This window comes from Athene noctua, chromosome 18, assembly GCF_965140245.1.
Source record: "Athene noctua chromosome 18, bAthNoc1.hap1.1, whole genome shotgun sequence".
In the NCBI taxonomy this organism is placed as follows: Eukaryota; Metazoa; Chordata; class Aves; order Strigiformes; family Strigidae; genus Athene; species Athene noctua.
Genome location: NC_134054.1, coordinates 9,442,928 through 9,462,636, shown reverse-complemented (window position 1 = coordinate 9,462,636; position 19,709 = coordinate 9,442,928). Strand labels below are relative to the sequence as shown.

The following is a 19,709-nucleotide window of genomic DNA, read 5'->3' as shown; positions in this document are numbered from 1 at the left end:
AAACCAGAATGTTATGAATTAGCAGTAACAAGATGTCCGATGAATGACATCAAAACTTGACTCAAGCTAAGCCTACAGTGATATACAAAGAACCAGAAGACAGATAGGAACGGCAGAGGAAGCCAAAAAGGAACAATGCAGCAATGATAAGATAGTGGCTGGGAGAGAACAATGCAAAAATGATTTGGGCTAAATCTGTAGAAGAAAAGCGTGCCTGGTGCCAAGAAAGAAACCCAAGGAAAATGGCAGGACTGAGACTGCAGTATAACTGATGGGTCTAGACAAGAGGGAGAGCCCAAGTGTCAGGAGCAAGGCTGGAAGGAGGAGAATAGAGGCCCAAACCTCCCGACAGCATGGGGATGTGGTTGTCTCTTCATGAGAGATTAAAAACTCCCAGGAAAAGCCCCTTGCCATAGACTGGAGCGCTGCTTTTGTCCGAGGGAATACAAAATTAAAAGGTGGGTGTTGAAGAAGGAGAGGGGGAGAGAGAAAAAAAAAAACCAACCCTGATGGTAAACAGAGTGGAAGTGGGTGAGGCAGGGGAACAGGATTCAGTTCAGACTGACACATCAGCTATTTATTACTGTTTGTATCCCGATATCTTACATCTCAAAAGGAAGGCAAAGGCTTTGTCCTCAAGGGCTGGTTATCTGTGCCCGAGGGCGGCTGGCAGCAGCGTGGTTCCCGTGAGGAGGGACCACGTCCCTGCGATGGAGGTGGCGCCAGGCTGACCTTGTGTGTCAGCCGCGAGGTGCGGGATGGGAACCGGAGCTCGGCGTTCTGCGTTGGTGACAGGAACCTGTTACATTTAACCTTTCCCTGTGGGCAAATGAAATAACTAAAAGAAATGTGGGTTGCTGTCAAGAAGGGAAAAGAAAGGTGACAACGCTGATTAGCTTTGAACGTAGTGGGAATGGCACAGTTCAAGGAGTCCATCTCTGTTCAGCAAAACATGTAGGCGTGTGCCTAGCTGTAGGCATCAAACAAGTCCTGCAGCCTTGGCTGAGGAGTAGGTATAAGCTTTTTCTGTTTTTCTGAATTTAACTCATGCTTTAAAAACTTTGCAAACTTGAAATCAGGGACAGCAAAGCCAGTCTTGCTCTATTTTTCATATTTGTTCCCAGAGGCTTGTTGTCAAAATTGTACTCTGTGTACTTTTACAAAAGAAATCTAGGACATAATTATTTGAATAGAGAGCTATATGTGATAAAAATCTGTTTATACCACAACATCTCCAGCCAAATGATTGACGTATACATTTCTGTCCTTCCATTGATGTAACTTTTCAATTTCCTGTTGATGTCTAAGCTTGATTTATTTTTCCATTTATTTGGGTTTTACAAAGAGCACTAAAGAGCTTGGCACTTGAGTCTCTTTTTTTCGTCAGTTCAACCCTCTTAGTCCTCGATCACTTCATTGTTTCTGCAAACAATGAAAAAGAGAGATGGAAAGAACAGCTGTGAACAGCTGGTTTGTTCACCAGGTGTCTGACTGGTATTCAAGTATCCTCTTTTGAGGGAGGCCTGTATTCCCTGAAAAACCCTAAAAAAGCAAGATTCAGAGTTCGTTTTATTTGCTGCCTTCACACTTGATGTGACACAGGTTTGCAGAGATCCTAGCAATGAGCCTGAAAAATCAGAACAAACAAGAAAAGCTGCTTCAGGAAACCTCCAGTTGCACCCCAGCTGAATCGAGCAGAGAACTCTGCAAGACCTCCTTAGGCAGATTTTGACAAGTTAATTTTAGAGAATCTTTCCTCTTCTCATCATCCAACTCCTCTCTGTCTTCTTCACTTACTCAACAAAGCAGTGGTCAGGAGTCAGAGCTGGAGAGCACTGGTTTTGCAGAGCCACATCTGCAGTGGCTGCTCACAACCATGGTGACTCTTGCATTTTATTCTGCCTGAGAACCTGGACACTTGGGCAAAAAGCCTCTACCTATTCCCAGCTCATGAAAGTCCTCTGGTTCCTTGAAAAGTAGCTACATGTTGCCAGTTGTCCCAAGGTAGCGGAGTCTTGAAAGAAAATCAAGAAAAAAGCAGATTGAATTCATAAGCAAAACTGATTTATTGCCTGCAGATTTGTAACATGATCACACCAGCACTCAAACAAGCCCCAGAAATAGTGATGTATTCCTTACATCCCACCCCATGGAGGTTTATTCAAGGCAAACAGAAAGAGAGGCAAACACGCATATGTCACCTTAAGGAAAGATGTACAGATTTTCTGCCACACAGAACCAGGGAACTGTTGGGCATCTCTGTCTGCAATGGCAAGAAATGGTGTGCAGCACTGTCAAAAGTTGGAGCTTTCAGTTCTTGACCTTTCCTTTCTCAGGCTGGGTACTGGAGTTTCTCCTGTATGTCTGCAGCACCCGACTTTTCTGGGAGGTCACCTAAGGGTGCCAGCACCTATTTTCCTCTCCAGGCTGCAGCTGTGCTGGTGCAGAGGTTGCCATCCCCAGCACCCCCCAGCTCTCGGCACACCAAGTGCCTCTTGCTAACATGCTCCAGCTGCTGCAGTCACAGTGAGCCAGATTGGCAAAATCCTGATTTACTGGGAATGAGGAAGGAAAGAATATAGCCCTTAATCTTCATAAGCAATAAACCAAGAAGCCGTAGTGCCCTAAAAGAAGAAGCTATAGCTCTCACTCTGTGATTGCTCATATTAAGTGCTTTACTACCTGTGATAATAATTGTATTTCTGGCAGTCACAGTGTAGTTAATAACCCAAGTTCAGCTAAACACACGTCTGAGCTGAATGCTGTGTGCACCTAAATCCATCCAACTCGGCAAAGCATATGAGCATGTACTTCAGTGCCGGGGAAATACGGGCAGTGTTCCCTTATAGACTTGCTAAGGTTATTTGTGCAGCACCGAGTCAGAACAGTGGAAAGGATGGGATAGTTTATATGGTGTCATTTTGAGTTTGATAGCAAACTGAGATGTGGCAAGCAAAAGAACAGTCACTGAATTTGATGCAACCATATCTACATTGTTCTGATTTTCTATCTGCATTATCTTGACTAGCTCTTGCAGAAGATACATTATGGGACAGAAGACAAACCGAGCGAGCAGCCCAGCTCCAGCAGAATTGAAGCCTTGTTTGAGTCTGCTTTACCCATGCATGATCCATTCCAGGAGACTTGCATTCAATATCGAACATTTTCATTTTCTTCCTCCTGTTTCTAAGTCATTTCACTGTGAATAATGAGAAGGCATTTACATTTGCATATGCTTCTCAAGCAGCCAAGGACAAGTGGACTGACTAAACATCTCACAGTGTGTCAATCTAGATTTGCCACAGTTTGAGGTAGTTTTCTATACTTGCTGGTCTCATGGATGCAGCATCACAGACAAGGTGTCTCTTGGCTGGTTATATGTCAAAATCCTCACATGCTGCCTTGGCTTTTATTGGAAAATTACCTAGAGATGAAAAATAAGCATGTTCCCTTTCTTCCGGTATTGATCCTCTATAGGCTCTGACCCTACAGAGCAGCACTGACTAATATGCACCCACACTCCATTGCTATCAGCCCAGTTATGTTGATAAAGTCATAGAGATTTATCTCACATGAAGATAAACCACTGTTCTAAAATCAAGTCATGAGTTTTACCTGGTTAACAAAAAAATCAATTAGATTTTAAACTATTTTATATGAACATTCAGCATCACTTGAGTTACATCCTACTGGAGATGATGAAAGGAGTGCTGCCTGACTGCCACATCTTGGGAACCCACTGGTTAAGATTGAGCTCTCTAACCCCTCAGTCCCTTTACCACACATCATCCTGGACTTGCTCACACTCTTCTGTAGGAAAATTAATTTTTTGCTTTCAAAAACCATATTCAAAGCAAATGTCACAGTACAGAATAAGATCCTTTTGGGTTTTGCTTCTTGCAGCACTAAATAGAGCCAGCCCTGATGCCAGAAGAGCCCTCCAGCATGGAGCTCAGGTAGAGGTAATCTCCAGCACCTCTTTTCTGTTTGAAACATCTCACCTTGGCCATGGGGTAGAGGGATACACCTCACCTGGAGCCCTGAGACAAAGAAAAAGCAATCAGAAAAATAGTTGATCAGCATCTGCCACCTCATGGCAACTGGTTTTATTTTACTGAGGACCAGATCCTCTCCAGATGAGACTTTTCTAGTAGGTTGATTTGCAGAAAAAGGAAATTGGATTTAAGTCAGTGTGTTGCCCTGCTGAGTACAAAGGGCTGTAGGTGAGAAGTGTTTTCAGGGATGTGGTAGCAATGGTGTCTGTGCTTCTTGGGTGAGGAGCTGAAGGCATTCAGGCAATGTTTGTGAATGGTGTTTGATGTGGTAAGGCTTCAGCCCTTGTTTTGAGCTTCTGACTTCTTTTTGTCAAGATTCAGGATATGCTTAACCTCAAGTGCCAGCTGTCTCCTTCACCTCTGTAGGACTATTCATAGCCTCGAAGTCAGACGTTTCACTGACTAGTGTATTTGTGGGTTTATGGTCCCAAGAGAGAACTGCAATGCAAATAACTAAGTAGACTAGTTCTGTATCATAATGGCTATTTGGTATTTTTAGTCTTCATATTTCTCTAGAATTTCTATTCCTTTCTCAAAAGTAGCATTTTAATAGCTGTTTTTTAATGCTGTAGAGATCAAATAGATAACAAATGCACCTCTAAAGCAGGAATTGGTTTAACCACTGCGCTCAGATGCTTCCTGAGAAAGAGCATCGCGTAAACCCAACAGTGGAAGCTCCTTTCTCCCTTCAGATGCTGACAGAGGATTGACACCACTGACCAAAAGAGCTTAAAAAAAGTAGAGGTCTCCTTCCTAATAAGCGGTGCTATGTCTTGCACAGAGGAATTTGGCTGAAGCCCGGGGTCCCCGGCACCGCCCGCGACCTGCCCGTGCGGCCACAGCAGCCCAGCGCCCCGGCGCGGCTCCCGGGGCCGCGGGATGCTTTCATAAGGAAAGCAATAGCACCTACGTGTGGCCAGCTTGTAGTAGGCATGTGGAGGTAATCTAAAACCTGAGCTGCAAGAGGCCTGTAGGAAAAGAAACAGGCATAAAGTAATGCTATTTCTTTGTACAACTTGCTGTGCTTCACTTGGGTTGCTGCGAATTTAGGTGCGTGGTGCTGCCAGGCTGTTCGCCCGTGTGCTGCTGGCCTCCTGTCTATCCCTTGCCTCCTGATATTTTTAGTGGCACTGGTCAATTCTAGCCCCCTTTCACCAAAGTTTTCAAATATATGAAATTACTTCTTGCACTGTGGAAAGAAGCAGGCAATAGGGGAGACCTGAGCAAGCAGCTCCTTGTAGCACAGGGGGGAGTAAGGGAGGGGGTCCAAGCCCTCCGACACCCTGGCAGAGCTTGTGCTAGAGGAGGGCAAGGTCCCAAAAGCCATAGGCTAAATACACACTCATGTGTGGCCCCTTATGAACACCAAACACTGTTTAAGCAGGCATTTGCAGCACCCCAGAGGCATCCCCAAGGAGCTCAGCAGCCCTGTTCCTGCCATTGGGGTCTGCTCACGATGTGCATGACAAATCTGCTTTAACTGCATTTACTCTGGGTACTGGAGACTCTGCTGTAGCTACTGGAGTAACCGTGGTTTGGTTCCTGATCACACCTGGTTTCTCCCCACTGTCCTTAAATCTCTGCAGCTTCCCTTGTGTGTTATGACCTATTGTATGAGGAAGGTGATGGTCTGGGCAGGAGCCTGCAGCCTCTAAGTGTCCACCTTTGCTGCCCTGAGCTGCAGAGACGAGGCAGGACAAGGCGTTACCCCAGAGGTAGGTCTGTCCTGCCTCATACCCCATCTCAGTCCATTCATTATTCTGTTTGAAATACACTGGGATTGTTGTCATCCATATTCCCCTCTTTCACAACGCACCAGGATTGAAGAGATTTATTTCCTAGTAGCTATTTTTAGCAATGACACCACAGTTAAGCCAATCAAGCCTGGCAGCGAGGGCTCTCTCACTGGGTCACAGCGCTGAGGCGCAGCCGGCTGGAATCGGGTCAGCCAGCCAGGTGTGTTGAGCAGCATTTTCTGCAGCACGCGAGGCTCTGCTGGCACTCTGGCTACTCAGGCTTCATCTGGGAAGCACCAGGACTGGAAACTGCTTTTTGTTTCCATGTGGCTGAGTCCAGCAGAGCCTGGTCCCTTTTGGATATTCTGCTGTGTACATCCATCTCGGTGCATTGCGTGACAGGTCACACTTCTGAGCTGCTGTGTCTTGGATCTGCCAGCCAAAAGGCTCACATCATCAGCACTAACCTGCTATAGTCAAAAAAAAAAAAAAAAAAAAAAGCCAGCACAGGAGGGACCTATTATTTAACTCCTGCATTAGATGAGATGAGACTAGTTTCCTGCAGACTGATTTATTCTCTTCAGCCGTTGCCTGCAACCCCTTTGCAACTTGTGCTGTAGCTGCTCTCAAAGTAAACAGAGCACTTGTAGCATGTTTCCATTAGAACCTCTTTCCAAGACTTTTTTAAAATGTTTTTTCTCTGATCACAGATAAGTTCTCTGCTGTTTTTAATAACCTCTGAACTTTTGTACTGTGAAATTCACTGTACAATGGCTTCAAGCAAAATTTATAAACCATATGTAGTTTTCCATTATGTACATTTTATTCCTTCGTCTCTCATCCCAGTTTAACTGGGTGCTTGGAGAAGAAGAGGTGTTCTCTGTCCAGGAGTGTCTATAAATAAAGGAACAAAGTAAGAGGCAAAAACTGCGGGAAGAACTGAGTGTGGAGTTGCATCGGTGGCAGCTAGTGGCCTTGGGTCTCCAGCCAGGAGCTCTGGCCCTTGGGGTAGGCTTTTTGTCAAACATTAAATAATGGAATAGTAGAATAAATAAATAAATGGTAGACTCCAGCTAATCCACTTCTAGAGGATATATTGGAGGTCTTGTGCAACCCATCATCTCTGCGCTCTGGTACAGCTGGTGGCAGAGCTGGTCTGGCCTTTGAAGCAATTATAGCAGAGATAAATTCTGAACACCTGAGGAAAGTGGGTCCCACAGACATGGTCTCACCTGTCACTGCCAGAGCCAGCCTGCTCAAGCCAAGTCAACACTTTGCTCTGACCATCAGCTGGGCTCCTGGCACTGCCTGGGGAAGAGCACACACAACTTGCTTAGGTTTTTCCCAATCCTCCAAAGCTCCCAAGACTCCCATTTTCTTGGGGGAAATGTGCACCTGCTCACTGCAGAGCTGGGAGAGCTGTCAGTACTCCCTCAGTGCAGATGCCAACAGGGATTTGAACAACTTTTTCTGAAGAAAAGAGTGCAGGCATAAGCAGCAGGAGGAGGGCAAGATGGTGGAGGCTGGTGACGGCTGGTCAACTACAGAGCTGTGGCTGGAGGAATGGCAGGAGGGAGTGGTATCGGGCACAGGAGCACTCCAGGACACTGACCCTGGGAGTAGTGCCCACTTGCTGGAGTGAGGCTCCACTATAAAAAGCCCCAGTGTGTGTGCAGATGAGGTTCTCGAGGTGGTGTGATGCTCCTGCTCCTGGGGTGCTGGCAGGCAGTATTAGTCCCTGGCAATCCTTGGGCACAGGAATATCAGTGAACATCTATAGTCTGCCCTGGACATGTGCTGGGAAGAGGGAATGAGTAATGGTATCAAAGCCAGATCCCCTCATAGACTTCAGCTTTCAGCATGCTGACTCCAGACATGGGCTGCTGTGAGCAGCTCCAGCTCAAGGACGGGGGTCCTGGGAATACAGCAAAAGCATAAATGTGAGATTTCCCTGATGCAAACCAGGCCCTGGGTACAACCTTCAGTAAGTGTTTTGGAATTATAATATATTTTCATTCTAAGGAGTGTTTTGCGAAGCTGTGGAGATGTAGAAACATGGAGGCTCTTCTCTCTCCAAGAGATCGTGTCTGCGGCAACACAGAAAGTGGTGCAATAATCTAGTACCAGATTTTACATTTTGAAAAGTCCCCCTAAAAGCTGGCATTATGCTTATCTAAAATAAACACTTAATGTCATGTACCTCCCAGCTGCAACACTAGACGGAAGTCTGAGACCAAGCTATTCATGTGGAGGACTTCAGAGGATACAATTCAGGTTTGGCAAACTTGCTGGTGCTGAACAAATGCAAGGGAGAAAAACTTTCTTTTGAGATGCCAGTGTTAAGTTTTCAGAATCCAGGCTGCCATTTGAGGACTAGTTTAAAAGACTTAAAATAATGTAAAATCCCGTATCTGTCTCAACATGTGAACTATATAGTATTTACTACTTCGGTCCTAATTTTCTGTAGAGCAACATGATTGAAGTTTAAGACCATAAATCCTACTGCCTTTCAAAGGTGCTTGTGCTTCTGAGGCATTTTGGAGGGATTTTCAAAAGACTTTCAGTCTTCCAGTGACCACTGACACCAAATCACTGCTTTAGAGGGGAAGTGCATACTCAAAAGCCTTAGACTGTCTTGAAAAAATCTTAGCCTCATCTAAACTACATCGATCAGCCAAATGACTGCTCTGCTTCAGACGTGGCACATGATGTGCAACACAACATGAGGGTCACACAAATGTGCATCACATGTCTCTTGCAATGCCAGGTTTGGGATTACTTCTCCATACAAACTTCTCGACTAAAGAGCCATGAGGGCAGATGGTGGGGATGCAGCTGATGTTGGCCTTAAAATGAGTGGCATGTGTTGAGGTCGATGGCAGCAGGATGGCCCCATGACATATTTCTTACAGCTTAGACATGCTGGATCAGATTCCTACTGAGATGTAAAGCCCTTTTCCACAGCTCTGGCACTGCTAAGAGCTGTGAGAGCCTAATCTCTTCCTAAAACCCTCCTGTGCTGTAATGCTGACCAAAACCTGGGAGTTTTGCATGGAAACAATGAGCATGGCGATGCAGGGTCTGTGGTGCTCAGCAGCATCAAGTCCTGCCCTTCCTGCCCACCCTAAGATGCCTTCCTGATATCTTACCACTGGTACATCTCTCTTTTTTTTTTTCTTTTTTTTTTTTTTTTTTGAGGAGGTGTGGTCTCTCTAGCACAGTTTTCTAGGGAAACAAGCAAGCGCTGTGTAGGCAATGCGTGGCAGCTATATGTGTTCCTACTCACTCATCAGCTTCAGAGATGTAAATCTGGAAGATGCAAAAAGTACTTGCAGGTTTTGTGGCTGGGCAACTTGACACTGCTGCCAGGCAGGGGACAGCCATATCTCAAACTTCACTTTTTTTTTTTTTTAGCAAACAGAAGGTCCACATAGGAAAAAAAGAAATTAGTGGTGCCCAGACTACAGAAATACTGCAGTCATGTTGCACCTTCTCGCATGTGGGAGACTGGAAGGGGACAGAGCAGCCTGTGGGAAGCAGGATCCTACAGCTGAGTTTGTGCAAGGACCAGCTGGGCAGTGTGTGATACAGTGGTGTGACGTGTCCCAGTAATCCTGATAAGGAATTGGGTAATAAAAGTCTTTAATTCACTTTAAAAGTCCTTCTATAGCACTAGTGGAGGGCAAAAAGCTCTTAGTCAAAATCAGAATCAGGCTCATTAGCTTTTGAGAAATTACTTCCTCCCTGGTTTATTTCTGTATTCATTTACTAATTACACAGCTTGTTCTTCTTCAGCCCATGATCCCAAACCCACTCGTAGAAGGGAGGTTCTGCACAATGCCCTTAGAGGAAACCCAGTTTGGTACTTGCTAGTCAAGGAAAGAGCTAGTCCCTGAACAAGGGGGATGTTTTCCTGTCAATATAGCATTCAAATTTAGCTTCTGCCACTGTAGGCAACGTGGCATTAAAAGAAGGAGCTTAAGTTATTAAACTGAGCTGCTTTAATCATCCAGTTCAGGGAAATCCATTGCTACAGGAGACCTGAGGATTAATGTATTTTTACCACAAAGCCAATACATCTATTCTGATCAGTTAGCAATCGCTCACTCGTGCATATGAAACTTCATTCTCTGGGTTTGCACTCAGTAGCATGGGACCAAATGGAGTTTTATCTGGAGATTGACCCTGTTACCTTGAATCTCATCATTCTGGTAGCTAGTTATGTTATTTTGCTTCTGGTTTTCCTGATCTCCTGCGTGCTTTATGACTGCAGGGGGAAGGATCCCAGCAAAGAATATGCTCCTGAGGTCCCTGCAGACACCCAGCCTCCGATCCGGCTGGTGGTGATGCAGCAGGGCTCCCCTGGCACCCACTGGGCAAAGGGGCTCGTCTCTGCCTACGAAAACTCCTCTGACCTGCCGGGGAAAAGGACTACTGTTGTGTAAGGGGACCCTGCCTCGGAGCTCCGGTTTCTGCCGATCAGCTTGCCTCATCTGCTATGTTTACTCTCCGTTTGCAAAAGGATAACGCGTTCACTAGGTAAGTTGAGATGCCGATTTATTTGATACGGTGCCATTGCCAAGGGGGTCATTTTACATTCGGCTGTGTTCTGCATTGATACAGGCTTGCAGTCCTGCCTGCCATCCATAAAGAGGCTGATTTCCATTTACGCTGCTGCTGCCTTGCAGCCCCCTGGCACTCGGAAGCAGTGATGCTGTTATCCACTCAAGCACTGAAGAAGGGCCTTGGTTTAATCTCAAGTCGTGCTGGGTGCCGTTATTTTTGCAGGAATGCACCGTTATTCATTGCATCCCACCCCTGATGGGCTGAGCTGCGCTGCAGCCTCGGCACATCTTCCTCAGCTGGCAGAGTGCAAATGACCTTGGTAGGCTGTTTATCTCTCCAGTGAGAAAAGAAACACTGAGGATTTTAAAAGGATAGAGATAGTACCTTTCTGATAGAAGCCAGCTGCTGCTCCCATCAGAATTTAATACCTTCCGTGTTGCCTGTAAGCTCCCCAGAGAGCAGTGCCAAGCCTGTCTTGGCACTTACTTTCCGTAGGAAGAACATGAGCTCTGCTCTCACAAGGCAGAGTACCCCCTGCTCCACACAAATCCCCTGACAGGATGCAATATGCTTCCTGGAAAAGCTGGGTACAATGCCTCCTGCTCAAGGGAAAGCATGAACTGGGGTAAATTTACCAGTAACGTGATATGTGTGAGTCATTGCCGCCGTCTGCCCCACTGAAACAGGCATTTCTGACCCTCTGCAACAAGTGCGACCTATGTCCTGGCCTTCAATGTGCATCTCCACGTGTCTGACCCTGCCTCTCACCCCCAAGCCTTCCTTCAGCTGTATCATATTCCAGCCGGGCCACATGAAGGCTGTTATTGTATCTCCAGTAAAACTAATGTTATCTGCATTGGCCCCTGTTATTCTTCCCATAATTTGGGAGCTATAAGCCAAAGGCCTTTTTGGCTAACAAGTTTCTTCTGCATCTTGCTGGTTTTCTCCCTCTTGGGGCTTGATAGACTTAAGTTCACATCTCTTGAAAGGAAAAGAAATTTTTTTTTTGTGCTCTAGATGCACAAAGGGACAGAGACGAGAGATATTGATCTTGTCGCCAGAGAAGTGGCTGCAGTGTTGTGTATCTGTTCCCAAGCACAGCCAGCTGAGGTCCTGCTCTGTCCATATCAGCCTGGGCTGCAAAACCCACCTGAGAAACTGGGGAGACACTGCTCAGGTTGGTCCCTGTTGTGTTCTGTGCTGGCAGAGGCACTTTGTCACTGATAGTCAAACCAACTTTTAAAACTACTTTGGCTGCAGGGAATTTGTGGCTTCAGTTGGTTTGCTCTACTCAAATGTGTCCATGATTGAACAAAAAACCTGAAATCTGTTTTCTGAAATCCTAAAATGGGATGCTTAACGCCAGGTTACTGTGTTTCTCTTGGTAGTGCTTTAGCTACTATGTAAAGTACTCTTCAACAGGTGGATTTTAACTGGTTATTAAGGGAAAAATAGCACTGGACCCACACTGTTGCAGGTGTCTGTCCCATATGCTATTTTACATCATCTTAATGCAAAGTACCCACATTGTCCTATAGAAGGCTTTAGTAAACACGGTGAGATTTAGTACCTGTCTGTCAAGTGTTGTTGATGACTCACTGGATGCAGTGGTCTGAATGCCTTCAGGACAGGATTTTAAATACTTCCAGATGCAAACTGCAGTGAATTCAAACCACAGTTGCCCAAAGCTGTCAGCTGAATTGCATGGTTTGTACTCCAGTGGGTAGTGACCGGCCGTGCTACACCCCCAGATGTACTGATATGCATCAGTCAGCAGGGCATCCTGGCACTGACAAAGAAATCTCAAGTATGGAGTATCTTTTCAATTATCTGTATTTTTTAAAAAAGCAGCCAGAATGGTTAGTGTTTTTTCTTTTGGTTGCTAAATTCTTGAGGGTGAACTCAGGCTTCATTTTCAAGCTGTCCTTTGCACTCCTGTGAGTTACAGATACACCTGGTTTTGGAAGGAAGCCAGAGTTGGAAGAAAGGGCTCCTGAGAGGTGGGGGCTTGAATAAAACCCTTGATGTGATGAAACAGAAGTTGGTGGCATGATCCTCTGCCACTTATCATACTGAAATAATTATGTTTTGGTCATTTAGCACTTAAAAGGTGCAATTAGTTAACTGCAAGTTGTAGCTGCTTTAGCAAAAGTTGGCAGTGACTAAGCTGCTGGTATGTAATGGCCACTGTCACCCACACAGGCCAGTGTTATCTTTCCTTGGGCTCTCCTATCTGCCTTATCTTCAGTTTGTAAGCTCTTTAAAGCTTTCTGTGTGTTCATATATCATCTAACATGCTAGGAGCCTTCTTGGTGATAAGGGAACCCTGATGTTAGTGAACAGAAATAATAATCTTTGCTAAGAAGACCTTGGAGGGACTAAAAGGAGCTCAAAAATATCACAAGAGCGTGGCTCAATCTGTTTTCTTTGTTGATGTGGGATGTCATATAAAATGCCCTAATGCCAGCAGACAAGCTCTGCAGTCCTTTGATGAAGGTCATGCAAATAAAGTAATGATACCATGACACATCTGCTGTATCTTTGCCACCGTGTTTGTTTATGTAAGTAATACATGCAGAGATAGAGACTTGCAAGACTATGTTGATAAATACTTTTAGATAGCTGAAATTCTCCAGATACATATTCTTCTCTAACAGCAACCCTTTTGTGTACACCAACCACGGCCTCTTGGCTCCTTGAAGCTCAGTGGCAAAGTTGATCTTGGCGTGGTCAAGTTTTCTTGCTTAAGCTTTAGGAAGTCGGGCTGTAGTGCTGCAGGCAGTGCCTGGGGACGCTGCAGGCAGGGGAGCAGTTTCTAGGGGCACAGTGTTCACTTGGAAGAAAATTATCAGTTGCGATACAGTTCGTGGACTCTGCCCTGAAACGTGGAGGTAAAAGCAGGAAATGACACTTCCCTCCTGATAGTATTTCTAAACAGTGGGTAAAATTCCCTTCCAGAAAATGAGAGACTTAAGTGCATCAGGCCTTTGCCTTCCCGATGGGAACAAAATAGCTGCCTTAGTTTTGTCTATATTAGAACGGCATTGGTGTATTAAAGGAGTGAGAGAGCCCTTGGGTATGTACAGAGAATTGCAAGTAGTAAGTCACTGTGAGTGAAATTACTGCTCTGTGGAGGTCTCTGCTACCACGCTTCACTTAATGACTGTGGCAGGATGAATACATGCATATGGACTTTTATCAGGCCAAGCTTGCAGGAATCACCCTTGAAGCTGCATTCCCTCGAGTGCTCGCAGTCCTCTGCCCCATCCTTCGCATCACTGCGAGAAAATGAGCGGTGCAGCGATTTTCCTTAAACCGTACTGTGTCAAAGGCATATCCCTTGCTTGAATTCACACCGTATGCAAAGCATCCTGAAATCAGACTTTGCTGATAGCTATACCAAACCGAGCCGTGCGGGGGAGTTCTGCTGAGACTGACATAGCCCTCTGAGATATCTGCAGCATCCTGCAAGCTCTGGTCCAGGGCTGGCAGCGGGGGACAGGGCTGGGACGTTTCGCTACCGAGAGCTACAGCTGCAGCCAAAGAGCCCTCGCCAGCTCTTTGCACACACTCTGTGTGTATCTGGCTCTGCCGTCCCCGTTCAGGTGATCATTGTGCTTTGCCTAATTTCAGCTGTTGCCTACATAGACATGTGTATTGCCTAGAGGATTAGGTAGTATTTTAAGGCCTGGATATTTAGCATAGAAAACACTGTTTTCAAGTAGGTGCCGTTTGCAATTGAATAAGATGTTGGTAAAAATTGTGTTAACATTTATTCAGAAGCAATATGATTTGGAGAGTGTTAGATGGATAGACAAGGATTTAGGAAATATGCTCTGTTCCCGGGGCATCCTTAGGCAGCTCGTGTTCCTGCTGCACTTTGCTCCACGTGTCTCTGCTCCGCATTAATTTTCTCTGCCCTCTGCCCTGAGATTTCTTTCTTAGACGTTTGTGCAGTTCATAAGGGGATTACTACAAAACTGTCACGCAGGGGCTGTACCTGAATTTCACTCTATGAACCAACCCCAGTAGGTTCAAAGAAAACAAAATAAAATATGCTCCGACAAAAAATGGCTGGAGTGGGTAGAGTGAAGTCAGTGAACAAGCCATGGCACATCTGGGGAAACCATGGTCACAGAGCCTTAAGGCCCCTGCTTTGGGTGAGCTATAGTCATCGTGGCGGTCTGATGATCTGTAGCTCTGTAGTTTGAAGGGAACAGAGTGCTGGTGGAAGGATTTATTGCCGTTCTGCGGGAAGCAGGAATTCAGTCTGTACTGGCTCACTTTCAATTGGCTTTAGTGCCCTTTTAAAGTTACATATTACTGCTTCTGTAAAGCCTTTATTAGAGGGTTTCACAGAAACAACATAAAAAGAACCCCAGATTTCTAGATTTCTCCAACGTTGTCAAATGTGTCATTAAATTCACTGAAAATACATCTTTCATGTGAGCCTGTTCCATTGTAAATATTCTGTCTAAGCCTTCATTTAAAAAAAAAAAAATCCCTAATAAGCCACTACACATGAGTAGAGGATTAGTCCAGACAGACAAAACCATATTCAAAAGGGAGAATTCCTTCCCATGTAGCGATTCTTTTTTTAATTTGAAAAGGGATAAATCTTCTCTAATTTTTTTTATTAGCACATTGTTCTTACAGTGCAAATGCTCATCCTCTGATAGTGTTAAGTATAGAAGCACAATAACATGTCCAAGTCAAACCTCTTCTTGGCTGTAAGAATTGCTTAAGAATAGTTTTTACGGCCTATAACCGCCTCACCTTGCATTATTGGCTCTACAACTAGCATGATGTTGGTGCTTTGGTGGGAATGCCAAGCCGTAAGAATTGATACTGAGTGTTTAATTGGAAATACTGTTCTTCCAGCTGTGAGCCAATACTGCTTCGTGCTTCAGAGAGCCCCACAGCGCAGCATACCATCTTTTAGATGGGTTAAAAACTGCAAGCCCAAGTCTTTCAACCTACCTTTCTACTTTTTATAAGGCAAAGCATTGACCTGTGTCTCCTGGTCCTGCTCTAGACCAAATGACCCTGTGACTCTCCCAAATGCTTGACTCCCTGTGCTGAATCTGTCCCATCATGTAGGGTCTGGGTGTTGAAAGCAAATGCATGTGTACTGCTCATGTACCTAAGGGACTCCTGCAGCCTGTACCCCAAATAGCTGCATTTCGGTGGTGGAACAAATGGCAGCCAGAGCCATAGCAAGGATATGCACATGAGGAGGCTGTGAAGGATGGGGGCACATAAGCTGGAGTCTGCTGGTAGTTGCTGTTGCCCAGGAGGAAAGCAGGTGTGGACTCCTGGGGCTGCCATTAGGACTCTGAGGTAGAGATCTGGTCCTTCACGCTTCAGGGATAGAAAGCTAAATTAATTGTTTATAAATAAATTGCTCTGACATTCACAACAGAAAGCTATCTAAGGTAACAAGAGAAAATTATACCAGAAATATAAAAGAATAGGAAAATTGGAATGGCTGCCACCTCTAGCTTCTGTTCCAACTCCTGCTTTTGCCTCCTTGTTTCCTCGTTCTCACGTGTGCTGGTTTCCTTGGAGATGCTGCTGCTTAGTTCCCCTCTCTAATAATGACACTATTTGACATTAACCTTTCAAAGAGGCATTTCCACCTTAACGTGACAATCCAGGTGCATTTTTTTGGAGGCAGATACTTGTCACGAGGCATCCGAATCCAGCATCTGATCACTCAACCCAGGCTGTGGATGGGTCAGTCTCTTCCCAGATATGCAGCAGATGCTCTGTGTGGGCAATGAAACTGTGCCCTAGTTTCTCCATCTGTTAATGGCAGTAATAATTGTTATGCAACTGGGATGTTGGGTCAATTTAATTAATATTTATGAAGGAACATGAGATGCTTTCACGGGCAGTGCGATGGAGGTATTGTTAATTATGAATGATTATATATATGTGTCTTTTCCTGAGCGCATAGGAGACTTGGACATATTGTTTAAGCACCCACATTTCGCACTCCTTCAGTATTTAAGCTTATTGGGCCCACAGCACAGCTCTTCATTACCCTAAAAATAACTGAACTTAACTGCTACTGACTTCAGCATCAGCAGGGAATATAGGCTTAGCATCCACCTCTATTTGTGTTAATGATATTGCCTAAATCACTAATATTTTTGTATAACTTCATTAGGTAACATTTTTCATGTTACTTTTTTGCTCCAACCACTTCTTTTAAATAAAATAAATGTATAAATTCAGAACAATTCTAGGTCTAAACCTTTTAAGAGAGGTTAGAGGAGACAGGAATTGGGCACATTTTTCCACCTATGCCTTCTTCAAATGACACAGAAGAGCCCCTGAAATTCTGAGAGATTCATGTGAGTTGCCTTGAGTTTATTGTTGGAAACTGGGCATTCATAGATAAGCCTGATAAGCATAAAGGTGGATTGAGAAAAGATCTGTGAGTAGCAGCCCTTGATTTAATGTCTGCGTGTGCCGTGTTCATTGGGTATAGCCACTGTACCACTTACCCTCCCCAACCAAAAATCCCGAAACAGTACTTGATGGAAGCATATTAATAGTGCTTATTTCAGGTGATTTCTTTCCCATTCACTGCATGTTCTTCCCCTCTCAGGAGCATATTAAGCACAGGCTTGACATGTCATGTACTACTTTCCTCAAAAAAGAGGAAACTTCCTTGTTTTCCTTCCAAAAGAAGAGAAGACAGCAGAGCCTTGGCTTGCTAGAGGACACACACTTCACCTGTCCTTAGCCTGAAGGACGTGTCCCTTATCAGAGAAAAAGGATCTGTCCGAATTTCAGTTGTTTCCCTGCTCGGAGCAGCGCAGGGATGTGGTTTGCTATCTACAGGGCTCGCGGCAATGTTTCCATTGAATCATTTCTCATCAGCTCTGCAATTTCCAGCCCTCCAGGCAAAGCATGCAGGTTACAGCGGCAGATAAGGTGTGAACCCAGGGACACTGGAGGGAAAGAAAAGCTTTTTACTGAGATGGGAATAGTATTTTATCACTTTCAGGGCATTAGTTTTAGACCAGGTTTATACTGGAACCAGTGTGGTTTAATAACAGGTGGGTGTTTTTATTGCAAAAGCTCTGATGCAGACCCGATTACACTAGGAAAAAGTAATTTGACAATAAGCCTTACTTTGCTTGCTTGAATCTATGTGTACTAACTTGGCAAATAGCCTCCTTTATTAATTGAAGCTCTATTTGCAGTTGATGGAGAGAGACAGCTTGTAGGGACATGCCACCAAGTCTTTTTCTAGTGCAGTCAAGGCTCTATAAAGCTGCATTTTTATTTATATACATCTGCAGAATTAAAAGTCGGGGCAGGGCTAGTGAAGCCAAGTGTTTTGTCCCTGGGGTATTGAATAGAAGGCAAATCTTTGGCATCAGGAGGCTCCGTGTTTGTTTTGGGAAGGAGAGCTGGCAGGCATCCCAATGCTAACTCTGAACATCTGAGGAAAAGGCTGGCTGGAAAGAATTATGTCGTGACGCAGACAGGGGAAAGCCAGGAAACTTGAAGCCAGGACAGAGACTCTACCTTAACTCATTCTGGCATGGAAAAAATAATTGTGAAGTGTTAATACCACATCCTTGGGACACATATTTATGAAACGTGCTGGTGTTTAAGAGTTCCGTGGGAGGACGAAGGTTTTTACCGATTTCTTGTGGTAGAGGCTAGAGAACAGCTTGGACAAGTGAGACCTTTAAGCTGTAACTGGAGGAGAAGATATGGCTCAGCATTGTCAAGTCTGTGTGTTTCTGCAACTGTCTTGGCAGGGTTATTTGGCCTGGTAGTACACATGCTGCTCTCCTGTTACTACCTCTACAGAGCTGAAGGGACAAAGGACCCTTGTTCTTTCCCTCCAACTAACATTGTCTTGCCAGTTTTGCGATGTGGCAGATCCTGGGCCTTTCCTCCTCTTGTGATTTTGTGTTCTCAGTAGCACAAAAGTTCATCTGCTTCTTGGGGTGACAGTTAAACTGCCATTAGGAGGATGTAAGATACTATTGCGGGCTGGTTTTGCAGATGGACTCGCCGCTCTTCCCCTTTTGCAAACAGAAAATGCTTTGCCTACTTTATCTGCTTAAGGTCAATGTGTGGTTTTATTTCACTGCCGGTTTGCTCTGTTAGCGTGCAGTGGGAGAGAGGATCCCCAGCCTGGTGTACGGCATCCGAGAGGAGCAGGCAGCAGTGTTTGTGGCAAGAGAGCAAAGAAAGGTTCCAGCACTGGCGGGGCTGAACGGTGCCTGTTAAAGCTTCCCCCCAAAGGTTACCGAAGCCTCTCCCGCAGGGCAGAGCTTCAAAGCATGGTCACGCTGTGGGGCTGCTGTTTCCTGTTTTGTTTAACAGCTGCTTGGGAGGAGGCAGGTTGTGACCGTGGTTTTTCTGTGCCCTCTCTTCTGGGAAGTGCACAGGGTAACCCGGAGTAACAGATGTTAGAGAAGCCAGATGATTTCCATTTTTTAGAGCAGAAGTCAAGGCATACTTACTAGATGAAAGGGATGAAGGAAAATGGCTTAAGGCCAGGCTGTGCCCTCATTACACAAGGGTGAAGCACCTCTCTTTGCTTCTACACTTAGCTCCAGTCTTGCTCTTACCTGGACTGGATGGGGTCCAGCTTTTTGCTATTACTTGCTTTCCAGGCAGGTGTACAGCATCCCTCTCACCTGCCTGTGATGCAGAGGGCACCCTTTGATCTCCAGGTGCTTCCCACTCTGCACAAGATGGGTGGAGAGAAAGCTGAGCACCTGCACGACCTCAGAGGCCGGACCCGCAGGAGGAGCGCTCGGCCCTCGCTGGGACGGCAGCAGTGCGTGTCCTGAGCCGGGCAGGCGGGACATGTGCTGCCAGCGGCACAGCTCTGAGTCGGAGCGGTGCATAAGGATGCTGCAAGCGTGGGGCAGCTCCCTGTTCGGCGCAGGGCTTGAAAGCATCCTCTTGGGTCAGAAGCATTTTACCACTCTTGTTTGATTTAAGTACTACCCTGTCAGATTAGCTCTGTTCCTAAGGCCACCAGCTTTTCTGGTCTTAACAGATAAACCTGTGGCCAGATCACGTCCATCTTGAACTCGCAGGATAACCCACCACAAGGCAACGAGGGCTCAGACAAGCTCTAGGTTCAAAGGGGCACTTTGGGCTTAAAACACCCGGTGTGCCTGATCATGACTTTAACCTGAGTTGGGGACAGCAAGTGCCCAAGATACTGGAGCAGGGCAAGGCTGTCACACTTCAGAGAGAGAAATAGGTTTGTAGGTACAGCCCAGGCTGCTGGCACAGCCCAGGCTCCTGCAAGGGGCATGTGGTGAAGTCAGAAAATGCTTTAATGCTTTGCCATGGATTTATA

The 19,709-nt window shown here is 45.5% G+C and overlaps 2 protein-coding genes across 3 annotated transcripts in view; both read left to right on the top strand.

Moving 5' to 3' along the window:
- Positions 1–9,879: 9,879 nt before the first annotated feature.
- SMIM36 (small integral membrane protein 36) lies at positions 9,880–10,236 on the top strand. The gene has a single exon (XM_074922194.1). It carries the CDS (start codon positions 9,907–9,909, stop codon positions 10,234–10,236), a length of 330 nt encoding a protein of 109 aa, XP_074778295.1. The 5' UTR covers positions 9,880–9,906.
- MMD (monocyte to macrophage differentiation associated) overlaps positions 10,221–19,709 on the top strand; it is a 44,742-nt gene continuing 35,253 nt past the window's right edge. The window contains exon 1 of one of the 2 annotated variants that reach the window (XM_074922191.1): positions 10,221–10,330. In XM_074922191.1, coding sequence (XP_074778292.1) covers positions 10,290–10,330 — 41 coding nt within the window. In that variant the 5' untranslated portion in view covers positions 10,221–10,289. The remainder of the gene's footprint in view (positions 10,331–19,709) is intronic. The other variant, XM_074922192.1, reaches the window with a different exon arrangement.